General features: G+C 40.8%; 1 protein-coding gene across 2 annotated transcripts in view; it reads right to left on the bottom strand.

Moving 5' to 3' along the window:
• CERS6 (ceramide synthase 6) overlaps positions 1-19,991 on the bottom strand; it is an 87,582-nt gene that overhangs the window by 24,598 nt on the left and 42,993 nt on the right. For both annotated transcript variants that reach the window (XM_083496958.1, XM_083496957.1), the window contains exon 4: positions 15,821-15,878. In XM_083496958.1, coding sequence (XP_083353084.1) covers positions 15,821-15,878 — 58 coding nt within the window. The remainder of the gene's footprint in view (positions 1-15,820; positions 15,879-19,991) is intronic.

Raw genomic sequence — 19,991 nt, 5'->3', positions numbered from 1 at the left:
AGTAATCTACAAAGAAGCCATTTTATTCTCTCAAACTTTCTCTTATGCCAATGTCTGCCAAGAATCCTGGTGCACGTCTATCCCCTCTTGATTACAGATTTGTGTGGGGTTTTTTTAAAGCAACCCTCCTAAACATTCTCCTGCGTTTGAAAGTATGGTGCAGAATTTTTCAACGTACCAATAATGTGGAAAGTGTGTACATTACCCAGCTGCCAAGGAACATTTTGCATCCATTGTCTTGTCTCGTTATCTTTAGGAAGAGGGGCTAATTAAGCTCAAGCGTCTAGAAGCCCCAGAACATTAATAGCTACACATATAGCTCAAAGTAATGCTTTTATCTAGTGTGTGCCAAATAAAGGTCAGGTTTAATTGTGTGTGTGTGTGTGTGTGTGTGTGTGTGTGGTAAAACTGCTTAAAATTCCACCCCTCATTTTGCATTCAACACCTTTTGCAGAAAGGCAACAAAGCTCTGGGGTTGCTCCAGCTACGGCATTACTCTCTATTTTTCGGCGCTGTTATTTTTACCAAGGTTATTTGTATGTTTGATAAGGCGGAATACATAAACCATGTGCATAAAAGGGTTGATCCAACCTCTTGGTCTCTTGACATTTTCAAAATGACAATAATTTTATTCAAGTGGAGCTGCTAAAAATTAGCATGCATAGCCCACACCACATCCAAATCAATTTCAGCTTTCTTTCCAGCTTCCCTAAGTGGTGCCTGGACACTGGAATGACAGGATAAAAAATATTTATATGAAGAAATAGTGTTAAAAGTCTGACACTTCGTTCCAATTTACTGGACCCATTCAGGTGCAGGAGCTGTAAGACAAGACTTGCCCTTTGATGTTAGTGGCAGCTCTGCATGGGCATTCCATTCCATTATATTTTTTTCACCAGTACTCTTCTGGCAGGTGTATACATTCTAGAAAGAAGAAATTCTAAAACATCAAACACAAGCTGGTTCAAATGTACTACTTTAGACTGCATGCCTGAAAATAGGGGTGTAACCAGTTCTTGACAAATTCCTGAAGTTTTGAAACCCAACCAGAACACCAGTTTGCTAGAGGATCAGAGGCTTCACATTTCTACCAGCCAAATGAAACCCCAAATCAAAATATACAGCATTGAAAAGTGTACTCATGCAGTATTTCCCCAATGTCTTTTAAAAAAGAAAAAGAAAAAATGTTGCTGAATTAAATTTATATTTTGCCCTTAATCTGAAGATCACGGGGCGGTGTACAACACAAAAACACAAATGCATAACATAGTAAAAAACATACAGTAATCCTACTCCTACACGGAATGAGAAGGGAACAACTACAAGGGTAGTTTTACACTTTATACGGCCAATATATTTCCAGTGTGTACATTGTATTTTTAGTGACTCAGCTCAGCCACTTATTGTTATACTATGCAGGGTGCCCGTACAGTTAAGCCACTAGAAAGGTCAAACTTCCTAAGAAAACCTGAACATTCCAAACCTTAATAAAATCCACAATAAAGGATTTTGAATTTTATGACCCACTGCAGGTTACAGGAACAGTCAGGTTGGTGCTATATCAGTGGTTTAACAAGATATACACTTTAAAATTCCAGAACTTTTAATTCTGATAACCAGTCTCCTGCAAGTCTTGTTTTAAAGCTGCAGGGGGCAATCTTCTACATGTTTGACCAAAAGTCAAACTAGCGGAGTAGCTAGTCAGGTTTATCAGAACACCAACATTTTCAGACTTGCCATGTTCCACTTGTAAATTCAAAAGAACATTAGTAATCCATTTTGAAACAATGAACCAGCTATAAAAGGCAAACCTAAGCATGTTTCATCATTATTCACCTCCTCCTTCTACTTCCTGAAACCTTAATATAAAATGCAATCGCTCCAATATCCTTCTGCCCCCTCCAGAAACAAAGATTGCCCCTCCATGGCATCACAGGCTACCATTAATAACACACACACATACATATATGGAAAGCAGAGGGTCAGTGTGCACCTCACTGTCCCTCCTCACACACACATTGTCCTGAGCTGTTGGGTTCCCCCAATCTGCAGAGGAAGAGGACTGTGTCTGAAAAACCTAGAGAGTGTGTGGGTGCATGGATGCTAAGTTGTATGCAAGCATAATATGAATGTTTACTGCTTATATGGTATGGAAGTTAAGTCCAAGAGCCTTAACCCATAGTTCCCAATCTTTTGAGTGAATTGGTAGTTCTATTAACTCCTCTTTTAACTCCGATTATATTTTTAAAACATCTTTGAATTTCCATCATGCGTATCTTTCTCAAGTTCGTACTTTCTATCAGCAAGCCCATATATGTTAGAAAGTTTCCCTTATGCTAATCAGAGGATTATATATGCATTCCATTGGCGCATTTAAACAAGTATTCTTGATTACAAGAACTTCAAGTGGTTTCCTTCCTTCATCCATTCCAATTGCCAGACACCTGCATCTCGTTGACATATGTCAAATTGCTGTGGGGGAACACAAGGAAGTAGACGTGGGCCCCATAATGCAGCAGTCCAAAGCTTACCCAATTTAGGAGCTTGTAATCTGTATATATTTTGGATTAAGGTTTTAAATGCACTCCTTACCTACCCTATTTTTCGCTCTATAAGACACACTTTTTCCCTCCTAAAAAGTAAGAGGAAATGTGTGTGCATCTTATGGCGCAAATGCAGGCTGCGCGGCTATCCCAGAGGCCAGAACAGAAAGAGGGATTGCTGCGCAGCGATCCCTCTTGCTGTTCTGGCTTCTGGGATTCAGAATCCCCCCCCCTTGTTTTCCTCTTCCAAAAACTAGGTGCGTCTTATAGAGCGAAAATACTAACTTTTCCCAACACGGTTCTATAGCTGTTTCCCCAGAAACGTGCATCTGACTAATTTTGACAAGGAAATAATTTCCATCCCATTTATTCAGGAGGAACTGTTCCTATGTCCTAGAGCAGGCATGGCCAAACTTGGCCCTCCAGATGTTTTGGGACTACAACTCCCATCATCCCTAGCTAACAGGACCAGTGGTGGGAACTGTAGTCCCAAAACAGCTGGAGGGCCAAGTTTGGCCATGCCTGTCCTAGAGCATACAACTGAAGCAGGATTTTGAAAATCCCTATTGACATTTGGCTTCACTCTGCCATGTTCCAGCAGTATCCAGTATACAGTATTGCACAGAGGCAAGTGAAAGGAAGGCACACTGAAGCATTCAGCAAAGGCAAAGGATGTGATGTTTTGGAAAGGGTCTCTACCCAAGCTCTGCTTCAAGCTGCATTGAGAGTTGCGCTATAGCACTGCTAGGGCTGGATCTCTGGGCCCCCAAATCCCACCAAAGGACCACCTGGAGAGTGGCAGATGATGGGAGCAGCAGCAAACAGGCCCCACATCAGGTATATTTAATACAGACAGGACAAAAACGGAGGGGAAAAGTGTGATAAATCAGGACTGTGCCTCAGAAAGGGGAGAGTTAATGGGTAACAGACACAGCACGTGACATTCCTATTACGCACACTGCTCAAACCCAATGCTTGCAAAAACATTCTTTTCATATTAGTCTGTCTCTCACTCTGTGCAAAGGATTGAAATATTAATAACTTTGAGGCTCAAGTCCCCCATGTCAGCAGCCTAGACATTCTGCTGCAACCAAAAACTAGGGCAATCTATCAACATGAATGTGCAAGAATAGACAGTCTGGTAACACAGCCAAATATAGCAAAATATGAAATCATGCTCTGCTTCGGTAAGCTGAAAAGGAATGTGTTCTACAACACCCGTTTGACTATTATATGCCATTTGCAAGTCCCAATCCTTATGTGGAATACTGGCAGAAATTATCTGCTAAGACTGCGTGAAACAAGAAGCAACAAGTACAAGATGGGAAAGAACTGGTTTGCCAGTGACAACTAACATCGATTGCACCAATGTCTTCTTCACTAACAATGCAATATAGAATTCAGCTGGAATTGTAAGTTTAACTTGAGTCAATACGAATACCATCATCGACAGGCAGGTGTTTTGAGATCACAATGCAATGTACAATTATATAAAAGCAATGCCAAGTTGACAAGTCACTCAGTGAAAAGTTAACAGTAGCTATCTAGTAGGTTATTTTCCTTGCCAGTTATATGCAAGAGGAACATACAATTCCATTAAAACAAACCTTAAATGAGTGTTTCACCTCTCCTCCCTCTCCCTGATCATTCTCTTTTCACAGTCAAGTTGTGTATTTTATTTTGCTACAATCTACTCTATTGATTTATTTATTTTTTACTGATTTTATGTTTCCTTTCCTAGGGTATAATTCAGTGCTTCTGACCCATGTGTATCATGTTTTGCTATCTTAAAACAGAATGCGGTTAATTTATTTTGAAAAAAACTGTATCTTGGAAGAGATCTAATTAGGATTTTATTATTTTTAATAGATGTATTAAATTAATATCCCACCATTCTTCCCAAGGAAGTCCAGGATGACAGTTTTACAGTACCTAATGTAAGCCCTAATGTTTACAAGCCCTAATGTTCAGACAAATGCCAACACCTTTGAAGTTTCCAGGAGGACACAGGAAAAGCAGCTCAGGGTAATGGAATCCACAAGAACTCTCAGGTATCAATGACTTACTGGACAAACTGGGTGAATTTAGAGGTTGTTCCCTTTCCTTGCAATCAGGATCTATATAATCTTCCAGGTAAAAGCTCCTCTCAGAATGCACTATTTTGTTTGGAACTGGGAAGAGCACATAAATCAGCTCAAAATGTTTAGGATACCAATTTCCAAATAAATAGTTTCCAAATGGCAGTACCTATGGCTCCCTCGCCTCCTTTATAACTATTTTAGCTTCCCTCCTCTAAAGTCTTCCACTTTAATAGTTGCTTGTAATTTTCAGTCATTCTTATATTACAGCACAAGCACATAACCTACAAGGTTATCTTTCATCGGTTTGTGGGTATTTACCTCCTTACAGATTTTCAATATAAACCCTGAATTAAGTGGTTCACAATTTTTGCAATTAAAATAAACCAAATTATAGATTTTGACCAAATAGCAAAACCTGTGTGTGTACTTCATCTGCTTAATTGACAACCACAGCCTCAGCATCCATTGACGTCAGTGGGGTATATGGGTCCTAGCTGTGCATAGGATGCAGCCTTAGGTTCCAATGCCTCTAAGTGCTCTGCTGGCAGAAGTCCCACTCAGCACAAAGGCTTTATCACTAGATAGGAATGCCTTTTCCAAAAGCTCTGAATGAACAAACATTTGCTAGAATTTTAGGAACACGCAGTGTGGGTCTGCTTCGATCTACTTTTGCAAGGTGATTTCTCTGGGACTGAGGCCAATGGTTGCTGTTTGTTTGTTTTAAGCATAATAATATGACATGCAAGTAAAACTTGACTACTTACTAGCAGGCACAGAAATAAGTTGCTCCAAAGCTGGTTTCAACTACCTTTTGGAAATGCATTTCTAATAATTTTTAAAAGACTCTGAGGGTTTTCTGCTGGTTCACTCACTACGAGAAGCGAAGTTACACTGAACCAGGCAGAAGGCCTTCTGGGTATAGGCACCCTCCCTTCACATGTCAAGCAGATAAAGAACTACATTACTTTAGAAGACATCTGAAGGCAGTCCTGTATTGGGAAGTTTTTCATGCTTGGTATTTTAATATGATTTATATAAACTGCCCGGAGTGGTTGGGGAAACCCAGCCAGATGGACCAGGTATAAATAATAAAATTATTATTATTACTGGCCACAGAAGAGTTTAAAAGGGGGACAGGTATGGAATAGATATCTTAATCACAACCTCTCTTCTCCAAACACAAGTTTAGTGTTCACCCCTCTTCTACCGCAACCTTGGCATTTAGATGAAATCCTGCCCCCCTTTGTTCACATTTGTCCACAGTTCTATATTCTAGACATTCTGCTGTTATAATTTAAATACTACTAGAAAAGTAAGGTCAGTGTGCTAAAAGAAAAATAACGAAATCAGGGAGAAGCACTTCTCAACATGGACTCAACATTTGAGCTTCATTTGAACTTGCCTTTTCCAAAGCACATTTTTTAGATGCTACCAGTAATAAATCAGAAGTACATGAAGTTTCTACACCACCACCACATTTCTGCACGTGAGAGGCCACATAGCCCCACAAGGGAAGTGAGTATTTATAGTTTTGTAATTATGAAGGGAAACCATTAGAAATCCATGTCATGTACTTCAAAAGAATTCAACAGTTATATGACAGCTCAAGAAAAACAGCCAAAACCTGGGAAAACAACAGTGTCTTCCATACACTTTACAACATCCTGGAACACCTATACAGGGCCATAATGTTCCAAACCGGCTCTCTCTCTCTAATGTGTCTGTGTTTAAAGACAGTAAAAGTTTGGATTCTGAGCCTTTCCAATGAGGCTGAATAGCCATGTAAGTATTCACCACAGTGTAGATGGTCAGGCTTCACTGATTCCCTTTTCAGAATTTTTGAACTGGAGGGAGGGAGGGAGGGAGGGAGGGAGGGAGGGAGGGAGGGAGGAAGGGAGGAAGGAAGGAAGGAAGGAAGGAAGGAAGGAAGGAAGGAAGGAAGGAAGGATTCAACAAGTCTTCTCGGCAAGTCATTTTCAAGCTTTATTTTTTCCTCCAGAGGAAACAGAAACAGCTGTTCAAGTTAGTACAACATTTGTACATGAGCAACTTCTGCCTGGGGGGGGGGAATATATTCCTTGGCCCCATAGCAGTTTTTAAGTACCATGTGCCTTTGGACCAGAAATATCTGGGTCTCTGTTTTGTTTTAAATAAAACATTTGCCACATGCCGAATGCCACCCTTGTGCCATCACATTTTTCTTCAGGAGGTTTGTGTGTTGGACAGCTCCCTAATTAGTCGAAACCCTGCTCTGATGTTAACTTTTGCCATCCTTTTCTTCAGAGCAAGATTATAATTGGAAACTGGGGGACTGGCTAAAAACTACACACAAATGGGGTGATTTTGAGTGGAGAACCAGTGGAGAAAAAACTTCACACACTACTTGCCTGCTTACTTTTCCATTCCAACTCCTGTCCCATAAACTTTTCCCTCTCACATGGTTTTGAATATCTGGCAGCGTAAACACACATTTTGAACTTTATACTGGGGAAGTAGCAAACAATACGTGTGTGGGGATTTGGTAGGGGAAAAGGGTTCAGCATTCCTCTTTCCCATGTTGCCGTCCAAACATGTCTCTACCCAGAGGAGTGGTTATATTATACATCACTTTTTGGCCTAAATGTCCCCGTCCCTGCAAGTGATAAACAGCATATTAATACAACAAAAATGTATTATGAAATACAATAAATCAATCAAAATATAAAACAGCAACTTATAATAATATAGGGGGACAAGACTGTAAATGAAAGGATTAAATTACCAATCGTGTATATCGACCCTTGTAGAAACTACAAACCTGAACAGATGATGAGATACATTTTCTTTCTTTCTTTTTTTAATGTATACAAACACTTGCTTTTTCTTATGGGAAAGAGGGGCCACTGGGGTTTAGTCACACATATTTGCATGTAGTGCACAGTAGGGGGTACTTGTTAAAAAGAAACGAAGCATGGTTCATTATCTGAGAGAAAAACAATTATCAAAAAGCTCTGTATCAACAAAAAGCTCTCGTTTATTAGAAACAGTTCAAAAGAGAACAGTTTAGTTATCTTACCATGCATTCTCTGTTTGTAACATTATAATGTAAAACGTGTATATTATTTAAAAAATACAGGTGTCTTCATGGTGTGTGTTCCAAGTTAATTTATTATTTGGCATTTTTCTAGATGCTGGAAAATTAAACGCTGGTGCTAAAATGGGAGGGAGGGGTGGTTGCTAGGAGAATGCTACTGATCTATTTACCAGCTATGTTTTGTAAGCAGCAGCTATATAGTGCTTATAAAAATTATCTTCACTGTGGTTCATTTCGACATGTGAGCTGCTTTGGGCACAACTGTGCCGGAAAGCGGCATAAGCATTTTATTTTGAAATTTCTTATCAATGCTTCCTATCCAAAAGAACTGCACAGCAACGAACAAAACAGAAATCAGGTACAATACTATAGAATCTCAAAGCGACGTACAGTCACATCTTCTGCGATTTAGCTTGCACAATTTCAACCACCCGTGGTTGAAGGCAGGCTGGTTGAAATTGCACAAGTTGAACCTCAGCAAGAAGGAGAATTGAAAACCTATTTTCATGCCAGGCCTTGCTTGGGGTTGTCCAGTGTGGAAAGAGCTTTTAAGCTCTCCACTTTGCGGGGGGGGGGGGGACATCAACAGTGCATCAGTTTTGGGATGCTCTCATGAGATCTCTCAGGCCAAATCAAGTTCACATGAGATCCGGCGAGGAGGCGAAAGGAGGTCGCCCCCTGGTTGCATCACAGTTTCAACAGCAAGCGGCCACACACCCCGGCTATCCCGATTGGTCAGCTGGGGGGTGTGACGCAGCCGGGAGTCCCTATGACGTGGGCAGCATCCTTGCACCCACAACCAGGTCATTAGGAGGTCCTGGATTGCTCCCTGGGGAAGGGGAGTGGACCTTTTAAGCTCTCCACCTTCCTTGCTAAGTAAAGCCCACTTGGTGCATGTGCTATGGGAGTACTGCAGATTCTCTCTCTCCTTCCTTCACCCGCCAGGTGAAGAGCTACATCTCTTTTGACTGGCTTTTGACACCTGAGATGTACATTTTAAGACCTGCCTTATTACTGTAGTTTAAAGTTGTTTTAAACTGTTGTTTTAAAATATTGTGTAGTATAGCATTTTAATATTAATGTTGTTTTAGCCAGCCCTGGAACCTTAGGGTGAAGGGCAGGTAATAATTACAATATAGTCAAAATGACACCATCCACACATACAAGGTCTGGGAGGAACCCCAGGATTTCCAGAAGAACAAATATATATATATATATATATATACACCTAAGCTCCCTACCGCTGAGCAGGCTTAGTTAGCATGGAATGCTGCCTGTGAAGGAAAATGGGAAACTCAGGGGATGGAGGAAGAACAAAATGGAAAATCCTTAAAAGGGAATGGCTGACTGAACGCTGAACAGGAACACGAAATTCTCAAGCATAGTGTTGCAGAGCCCACTTGTCTGCTGTTTTCCGAGAGGTTTCTGTGTCGTGATGAAATCCTTAACTGTGTTTCGGGCTACAGTGGTTTCTTGCTATCTTTCTTCTGGCTTTCCATTTCCGCTGCAAATTTATCCTCTAAGTGTACCTGGATCCATTTGGACATATCTAACATTTCATAGAACTGCTTAAAGAGGCTACTATCCATAGAAATCCCTACTAAAATGGGCGAGTTCTTATTTTCTAAAATTTGTTGGCTGCTAACACGTTTCTGCAATTTGCCAACATGCATGCATGACTCTACTGGTTATACTTTGCAACGCTATACAGGAGCGCCACAGATTGAACAGAAGTATTCTGCCAGATTCTGTGTAGAATATTATATAAGAAGAAACACAGCCTCATTTCAAGACAGAATTTGCTCTCCACTTCTAAATATACTTAGACGCTATTAACCTCCAATTTTTCTCTGTGACATCTTGGCAATGACAGCCCAATGTAATGTAATTACTTTATAAGATTATCTTTTGTTTCTCAAAGAAATAAATTACACCAAGGCACTTCAGCAAAGTTAAGGACTTTAACAATCTCTTCCCTTAAACACCATTTCCTTGTCATCTTTGCATAATTGGGTAATACTAGCCTCTTAAAACACAGCTTGTTGATGTCTGCAAAATCATCATCATACAATACAAGAGGGAGTGATGAACATTGGGATCACCACGGATTCCAGTCAATGAAAGGAGGGTGTGTCCTGGACTGAGCTGCTTCCCCCATTTCTATCTAAAGCAGGGCCAAGTATAATTTATCCCTTCCATTGATAGAAGTTTCCAACGTTTTCAGGTCATACTGAGGAAACTTGACAACTGGGGGGGGGGGAGTAAAAATCTGTCGGGGTGTGGCCTGAGGAATCCTAGCAGGAGACAAGAATGCAGAAGCCCAAAGGAAAGTCAGAGATAAAATACTTTACAACAGACTAGAAGGACTTTTTTTGGGGGGGGAGGATCTTAGTAAAATCTTTAGCAAAACTGGTCTCAAACCACAATCTCCTTGATAGTAACCTCCCTCTCCTGATGCTCACAAAGCAAGCAGGTAATGAGATCCTTCTTCCGCTGAATCAAATGAATATTCACTACTCATTGCAACATCCCTTTGTCATGCAAAAGAAAAAAGCATCAGAGATTGTGCTACTCTGACATTCCTCTCTGCAAAGCTATCTGGTCTGTTGAATGTTTAAAAAGCCCTAAACTCAAGTTAATCCCCAACACAGAAAAGTGAATTACTAGGCAGAAGCGTTTTGTCCATCACAATAAATTCTGAAGTACTTCTCTGTGTCACAACCAAGCAAGTGGTGGTGTAATTATGTGCAGGGATGGTATAATGTCGGAGAAGACATGCTTGGATTAGACCTCTTTTTCCAAGCAGTGTGTGGCAAACCAAACAGAATGCAACATTGGCAAAAGCAAATGGCAAGCATAAAACCTGAATGTGTGCATGGATTTGGGAGTCACAGATCTTATTTCCAACTCTTCATAATATTGCCAAACATTTATTCAGCTATCATTATCCTCCCTCTGATAAAGTACTGATATATTTGGATAAAAACTTTAAAGAGCAGTAAGCTGGTGCATCTATCAGAAAAATCCAACATGAGATAGACTTCTTCAACCTTTGAAGCATGAGTCTACAGACCTCCCCATAAGTGTTCAGGAACAAAAGCTAGCCTTTATGGGAGAAGGCAGTTATTTTCCAAGGGTTTACAATAATTGGAAATCTCTCCTTGCTCAGAATCTAGAATTGACAAGATTAAGGGCCACTTCAGACTTTCACTAGAAGCAGCAAATGGAAGCCAGAGCATCTCATTCTCACCTCCAGATTATAGCTGAAGGGAAGAGATATTCACATCACAGGGATATATATATTCTGCCCTGCATCAGTTGAACATGTGCATCCCCAAAGGGCAGGGATGGAGAACTTGTGGCCCTCCAGATGTTGATCAACTCCAGCTCCCATCAACCCCAAGCAGTGCATCCAGTGGTGATTGACGACAGGAGTTTGCTCCAAGAACATTTGGAGGGCCACAGGTTCTCCACCCCACCATAGTAAATGTAGCCCTTTTTTTGGATCTGGCTCATATTGGTGGAAGAAGGAAGCATTGTTCACACTCCCTCTTGCAGCTTCTCATAAACATCTAATGTGGTCCACAGAATCTCGAATTCCGACTTCAGTCATAGGATCATAGAATTGGGTTGGAAGGGATCCTGGGGACCATGTAGTCCAACCCCTTGCAGTGCAAGAATATGCAGCTGTCCCATACGGGGATCAAACCTGCAACCTTGGCTTTTGTTCTCATTTTTTTCTTCATCCCACCCTAGTGCCCCCCCCAACAAAAAACACTCTTTCAAAGAAAAATGCATATTTTCTGAATTTGAAGCTGCAGAATCCTAAATACAGCAGAAGCAATTAACAAAACAGTTCCCCTGCTGCATCCAAAGGCTTACTTATGGACTGATTGTACCACTGGCACAATAGATATTCTTTGCAAGAGTGTGGAGTTCATTATGTTGTATTGATTTTCATGAGTTTCTAAAATGTATTTACAACAATCAGTGAAACCCTCCAAGTGATCAACTGAATGAGGTGAATAACTCGGCGGGATACACGTCACTATTAAAAGAGCCAAGATAAAAAGCATCCATTAAGCACAGAATGGTAACAAGTCTTCCTGCTAATTTCTCAAAATGGCCTCTTTGGGCACCATGGTAACGTGCCTGGAAACTAAAAAGAGAAAAAAAGGGTTTCTAAGAATTTATCCTGTGTCAAGGACACCATTGCCAAGAGATTCTAAAATGCAGCACTTGTATTCTTTGCCTCAAAGTACAAATGTACAAGTGCTGAAACTAATTTTGGACATTAAATTGCTTTAAAAAATGCATATATGTATGCAAAAAGGTTTGATGACACCACTGTAAAATGAATAGATGAAGGCAGGTTTGAAGCCGAAAGATGTCTCAAATCCACTAAGTTACAAGTGGTGAGCCCATGCAACAGTGGAGGAGCGACGGTTTCACCCATCTAGGGATGACAGGAGGTGAGTCCCAACTTCATGTGTTCACTCTGTTATCTTATGTAGCTAATGAGTCATACAAAAATCCTATCTTGCTGGGCAGGGACCCTCCAAGGTATCTATTAGCCCATGCAATCTTCAAAGATGCCGCAAAATACCTTTTCTAGTTATCTGCTGAACATATCATGTACCTATCATACTAATTTGACTACGCCCAAATTCAAAATTACAGGAAGGACCTTTATATTATTTATAATGAAGCTTAATCCAGATAAGGCTAAGGCACGCTTAGTATGTGGTTCCCTAAATAGGAGTGGCAGGGTTCTACTTGTTCCCTCTGAAGAAATAGCCTGGGGATACTTCTGGATCTGCTACTGTTTCTGGAGGCACAGTGGTATGGAATGCCTTCCACTGGCTTCAGCTGATGGCCCAGCTGTGGCTGTACCTAGATGGGGTAGTCTAACTTCTTGTCCATGTTTTGGAAAGCTCCAGGTTAGATAAATGAAATATGTTATACTGAACTGTTCTATGTGGGAGGTAGTTTAGAAACTGCAGCTAATACACAATGTGGGAGCCAGACTACTGAGTAGAACAAGGCAATCCTAGCATATAATACCAATCCTGGCCCAGCTGCCTTGGTTACTGATTGGTCTCTGGGTTCAATTCAGATTTCAGCCCTGACAACTCACTTCCTTTTTTATTGTCTTATCGCTGTCCTGACTCTTAAAAATTTTGCTTCTGTCCTTTTTTTTCTTTCCTTCTAATATCTTATCTAATGTGTTAAAATTAATTTTAGATGTAATTTTGGTGTAAGAGACGAAGCTTTTATATTTTTTGCTTTTCTTTGTGGTACAAGAGGTAAAAATACAGTTTAGATTTCATTACTATCTTTAGGCACCAGGCAAAAACATTCCCCTTCTCTCCCCTGCCTTTGGCTAGTTAAACAATCTATGTAGTCTTTTAAACTTGGGGGGGGGGGTATTGTTTTTGTTTGTTACTATGTGATGTAGTTTTGTGTCTTTACATTGTAAAATGCCCTGTGATGCTCAGATGAAGGGCAGAATAGAGATTTTATTAATTAATAAGGAAAGGCTTGAGTAGAAAAGGGTTTGTTTTCTTACGGAATGAACAATTACAAACAGGTTGATCTTTGCCTGACTTTTTGATTTTTCAGTCTGATCCTTGCAGAGCTATGTTGTCTGAAAGATTCAACAGATGCATAAAGTATCAAGCTTGATTTCTGAAACTTTCCTAAAACCTGGACTCACAGCACCAATCCATGCACTGGACTCCTTCAGCTGACTGTGCTTAGTTTCACAGAATCCCACCATGTAGTTGATCTTACGAATGTTTCTTGCAGTGTCTGAATTAATTAACAGAACTGAAAACTCTAAGGATTCTTTTCTATCTTGTCAACTTCAGCTAGTCATCCTTGCCTGACCTCTCCCTGCCCCCACCCCGCACCTCGCCTTCTCTTCAATTCCTGTCTTGTGTTCACCTCTGATCTACAGCACTATTAAGCTACCTGAACACAGAAATTCCTTGCTCCTTAGAGCTGGCAGAGTAGCCCACTTCCAGAATCGACTCACGACAGTAATGCACATTATAATTTCAGACTGAGAAAGATCTCCACCTAAAAGCCTTGTTCAAAGAGAGAGAGATGCTGGATTAGCTCACACGTTAATTAAGATGCAAGATTCAGATCGGTATGCCTTAATGCGATTTGATATGATTTCATACCACACTGATAACAGTGTGGTACTACAACTGATACAATGTTCAAAGGCCTATTGCAAGCAACAAAATAGGTGGATGCTGTACCGCTCCGGGCACTCTTGGATGACCCGAGATCCAACTCAGTTGCGTCAATATGACTTGCCAGCATAATTAGAAAAATTATCCATCTAGGTTATCCACTATAACTGCCAAATGGAGTATTTAAGAGCAGCATCAGAAAAACAGTGGGCTGGAGAGGACATGGTGAACACAGATAAGATCCACAGTGTTTTCGTCTGGCACTTCATTTCTTCATGATCTGGCCTATATAGGTCTTGGTATGCAGTTGGGCTGCTGTAGCTGCCAGTCAAACTGCTTCAGGGTCAGGCGGGCAGCACGAAAGCAAAGCAAAGGACATAGTACTGACACCACAAACTTTTCCTTCTGCTTCACCTGTGCTGTGCTCAGTTAGGCAACTCTAGCTCACACTTAAATAATCAGAAGTGGGTAACTGCCTCTCTCTCTATATATATATATTCTAAATAAGGAGTAGCAGGTTAATGCTGGCTCTCCAGGAAAGTTCTTTGTTCAGCGGGGCTTACTCTTGGTTAAATCCTTAGCTGTGAAGCCACTGATTTCAGCTTAGAAAAACTTAAGTTCCATTAACAGATCAACCCTTACCAGAACAGAATGAGAATGCTGCCAGGAAAGTAAACAACAAAACCTTTTGCGTTTAGCACTATGTGCTTTGGGCAAATGCACAAGTATGCAAAGCTTAGCGTCACAATTAATTCGGTCAAACAATGATCCAGCAGATTGCACAGGGCAGGCGATCTTGCCAAATGCTACTCGGAATCAACATCTGTTCACAAAATCTCTGATAGCTTGGGATACTGACAAGGGATCCAGAGTGGTAACATAACAGCATAATCATGTTTGTGTATCATGCTCCTTGTTTAATTCCACAGCTGTGAAATATGGGCAAGTTACAGTCAGTACGTTCAGTGTGGGGGGAAATTAATCTTAATATCTTCAGCCTGCTATATATGTCAAGCTGGAAATCTAGAAACAATAAAGCTTATAGAAAAACATCTGCAGCACTTAAGTAGAAATTCTGAAAGCTAAACTGTTCATGTTTTGTTTATGTCCTCTGAACAAGACAAAATCTACTCTTTAAATAAATGCCATCCTTTCCCAGATTGCTTTCAATCCTGAAAATAATGGTTCCTGAATTTTATACACACACACACACAGCGCCATATAAGCTACCAAAGGAGCAACTTGATGCCTGATTACAGGGAAAGGGCGAACAAGAGCTGGTTCTCCCATTCATTTTGAATATACAGGGATCCATAGTGGCATATAAAAGAGCACATTTAACATAGAATGACCAGTGAAGGCAAGTTTAAAGTATGCCAGACTGAGCAATATATTGTAAGCTTTTCATACTTCCCAAATAAAGTAGTGTGATGAATGCTCAGAAACAAGCCAATCCACCCAAACCCCACACTTGTTTTCTAAGGTTTGGAAATGTTTTTTATGATTTTTTGATTTTTTTGATGGCCAGTTGTGGCTTAGCTATTAAATCTATGCAAATGTGATTGTCACATGTGACAAACTAAGTTGGGAGCCTGTCTCCAGTTCATGAGATGCTTCATTTGAGCATCCTGGTGCTAAAAAGGTCTCCCACCCACGTTCTCTGGACACCCCCCCCCCCCATGGAGCGAAGCACATAAAGAGAAGCTTTTCATCCACATTATAAATAAGAGTGAGCAGCAGCTTACACACATATCACAATTCTCTCCAGCTATTGTCTGCAGTGTATTTCTAAATCACCTTATCCTGTGTCATGATATGAAGAGGCTGTGGTTCACCTCCTAGAAGATCCTTTCTCAGACACACATAATAAGAAGCACAATGGGACATTAACACTAATTTCATTATTCAAATGGGCCTTACCTTTTTCAAGAGTCTGGCTCCATAGGTGAATATATAAAGGTAAAATGTAAATCTCCACCTGCAAATAAAGTAAAATATATTTATCTTGTTAACCTTGCTTAGGTTGCCCTGAAAACCTGCTTATAGGAGAGCATATAAATGCCCCCTAAAAATTGTATTTTATGTGTCACACATCTATAAATCAATATTTGGGCCAGAACTGGAATCTGATCAAAAGTTTAATTCACCCATCACAGCCAAACAATTAAATATATACCGTATCTGAGAGCCAGATGAAGCCAAGCAAATTAAACTCAGGTTGGTTCCCCCCCCCCCCAGCTAAATGCAAACTGATCAAAATAATGTCCATGGTCGTTACGTTTGGCTCAGTAAAAGTGTACATTGCTGAGACAAAGGTTGCATACATGGGTCATATACATACAGTGCATACAAAAGAATCATGGTTTCCATTTATGTTAAAGTGTGACTACCTCAATAGCCATGTTAGAAACCCAGATATATAACTTAGGCTCCTTAAACCAGGGTTATAGTTGGCAAAACGGAATGTCTAGTTGCCATTTTTGGACCAGACGGCTTGAAAGTCACATTATTCAATACGACTTTTTGATTCCTGAAATTCATTCTGATTGTCCAGATAAAAAATAATGGGATAGAATTCTACAGGATGTGTTGCTAGTATGTGAAAACAGTCAAGATTCAAGGGTCCCCAGGCCTGCACCTCCAGATGGTGAAGATGTCAGGTGCCATTTTGGTGCTCAGGCATCTTCACTTGACCGCAAGTGACTGACAGCCAGGTGCAAAATATGCCTACTGCCTGGCGAATTTCAAACTCTGCTCAATAGGTGAAACACAAATGCACTGGGGAAAATGAAGAGTTACGAAGCAATGGATTCTAAATATCTCAGTAAAGCTTACTGTTTCAGGGGGACAAGTAACCTCTAATAATGGACTGTAAAGTACCCTAGAAGCATTTATACCAGTGGGAGACCAGTTTTGTCCAACAGTGTAAACATTTCAGAGTCAAAAGATGTGAACTGAACAGACAACAGACTGCAGATAAGCACAGACAACCACTGAATGGATTACTGCATGGAAACATAGGAAGCGACTGTATACTGAGTCAGCCTGTTGGTTCATCTAGCTCAGTATGTAAGGTCACCCTAGAAAATGGTCTGGAAGTTGCAGCTGCTGTTGATCTACCTAGCTTTCTTGCTGTCCAATGAGTATGTGTCAACACTAATTTCGTTGCTATTTGCTACAGTTGCATATAAACTACTTGGATCCCCACAGTTGAAGAGCTGGTAACCATATGGTTGTTCAAAGGCATTCTCTGCTTAAGGAAAAGTATGATGGGCAGATTAGAGCTTGTCATTACAATTTAGGATGCAAGCAAAAAAATTAGTTCAGCGTTTCATTAGTATCTGCACTGACAGTGTCCAACTGTTCTTTTCTGTTCACAAATTCTAACTGGAGTTCTGGAAGGCATCTGTTAGCCAGGAGACACACTTAGATTATATGGCATTATTTGATTGTCACAATTAGCTTTATTTCTTAAACCACCCTCAGTTTGTAGAGGTAGCTTCATATCTGGTTTCAGTTTTTCCGTCTTAAGCTTGTTTAGTGCACAGTGAATAGAATTTTAGAAATATTTCTTGAGAATGTCCAGAGTTCTTGGCTTACTGAGTGGGAGTCAGACTTGAGTTACTCTGGTAACAGTGGGACCTAAGTTGTTTATGATTAACTTTGCACACTGATTTTGGCGGGGCCAAATTATCAAAGAACTTAATCTTGATCCAGCCCACTGTGCCTGCTGTCTAAGTGTGGTCTCTCTAACGTACGAAGGCTTGTAATAGTGGCTGTGTATAGCCCTTGTGTTCAATGAACAGCTTTCAGCTTCATTATCTTCAAGTCTTGCAAATTAGGATAGAAAGTGATATAGCAGTACAGTGGTACCTCGGGTTACATATGCTTCAGGTTACAGACGCTTCAGGTTACAGACTCCGCTAACCCAGAAATAGTACCTCAGGTTAAGAACTTTGCTTCAGGATGAGAACAGAAATCGTGCTCTGGCAGCACAGCAGCAACGGGAGGCCCCATTAGCTAAAGTGGTGCTTCAGGTTGAGAACAGTTTCAGGTTAAAAAAGGACCTCCGGAAAGAATTAAGTACTTAACACGAGGTACCATTGTAACTGGTAATTACTTAATCCTACTGTATTTTCATATGACTGTATGGTGTAGGGGTTAGAGTGTTGGGTGGAATCTAGACACATAAAAACCATTTTGAAAATGCTTTTTTTATAAAGTGTTTTAAAACATACTCTGAATTTTCCATAAGGCTCACTATCCCCACCTAGTGTCACATTGTATATTGAACATAAAACGTTTTATTTGCAGCTGTATAGCTGAGTCCTTGGACTAGAACCTGAGAGACCTGAGTCTGAATCTCTACTCAGGGGGTGGAGACTGGGCCAGGGGGTGACCTTGGGCCAGTTGCAGTTATCCTACCTTGCAGGGTTCTTGTGAGGATAAAGCAAGGAGGTGGAGAAGTTTTCCCTCCACCCTGAAGAAGAAGAAGAATAAGAGTTTGGATTTGATATTCCGCTTTATCACTGCCTGAAGGAGTCTCAAAGCGGCTAACTATCTCCTTTCCCTTCCTCCCCCACAACAAACACTCTGTGAGGTGAGTGGGGCTGAGAGACTTCAGAGAAGTGTGACTAGCCCAAGGTCACCCAGCAGCTGCATGTGGAGGAGCGGAGACGCGAACCCGGTTCCCCAGATTACGAGTCCACCTCTCTTAACCACTACACCACCCTGAGCTCCTTGGAGGAAAAATGGGATACAAATGGAATAAATAAATATTTCTTTTAATGTGACCACCCAATTATTAACTGGGGTGGCAAAGTGGAATCATATGGCACCTCTAGTAAAACACTGAATTCCGGATATAAGGTGCTGCTATTGTTATTTGTTATTTGGAGACCTGAATGGCTTGGGGCCTCCCAAATACTTAAAGGGCTACTTCTCCAATACCTGACAACTAACACCTTGAGATGAACTAGCAGCTTGTTTGTGCTGCAGCCAGTAGGTGGTGGGAGAGTTTCTCCACGATGGTACCCCTTTTGCATTTTCCCTCCGCATTGCCATTGTTTTTACATCAAACAACCATGTGTTTTTGACCAGGACTTTCAGGGAGAGTGACCGAGGCTGAATGGTCATCAGTTCCTCTCTTCCTTTGCTCTGCTGGTGCTGTTTTCTACCGTTTTAATTGGTTGGTGATTTGCTACATCCAGAACTGATAGTCCTGGACTCCTACGGGAGGAAACGCAATGAACAAAATAAATTCACCAAATGGTGGATGCTTCGTCGGAAAGGGCTCATTTCCTGAGGCTAAGGAGCTTGGGCTCCGCAGCCACCTGGATGGCAGACAGGTGAGTTCCCACCTGTTCACATGGCTCACACCAGCTGCAGACTTAAGCAGAGATTGCCAAAGAACAGTGCAGTCTTTTAAAATAAGCCCATATTAATACTGATTATCACTAATATCACTGATAATGTCAATGTAACAAGATCTGTGACGGCAACTATCTTCTCAAAACAATGGAAGGGTAATATTAAAGAAGATCTTCTCCTTCAATTATGAATTTAAAGCACGCAGGCTAAGATCCACTGTATCACCTAAAATGATATAAACTGCCTGTACTTGTTTCTATTTTTGCCCTCTCTGCATGACTCAGGACAGGATTCAAAATGTTCTGAAACCAACAATGTGAAAAAGCTTTAAAATTACATATTGCAAATTGCGAAGAACAAAAAGAAGTCAGCTGGCTTATCTGCAAACGGCTTTAGGGACCAGAATTGCCAGCACAAATGACATTTTAAATTACAAGTTGTAACTTCTGCAGTTACTTAACAATTTCCATAGTTGGCCAGAAAGGGAAGCAAACAAAGCAGCCAAATCTGATAAAGATTTTGTAATTTTCATAGGGCTACATATACCCATGTGGTTATTTCAGGGGATTATGGGTGGGATCACAGGCATTGGCATCTCAAAAAAAATCCACATCAAAGCAAAGAACTCTCAGCCCATGGAATTCTCAGGATCACATTACCTTTGACACAGCAGACTGGACCCACTGATGAAGTCTGCTGTGCAGAAGACAATGTATAAAAT

Source organism: Podarcis liolepis (genome assembly GCF_965112155.1).
Source record: "Podarcis liolepis genome assembly, chromosome: 1".
Taxonomy (NCBI): Eukaryota; Metazoa; Chordata; class Lepidosauria; order Squamata; family Lacertidae; genus Podarcis; species Podarcis liolepis.
This window is presented reverse-complemented; position numbering and strand designations above follow the sequence as displayed.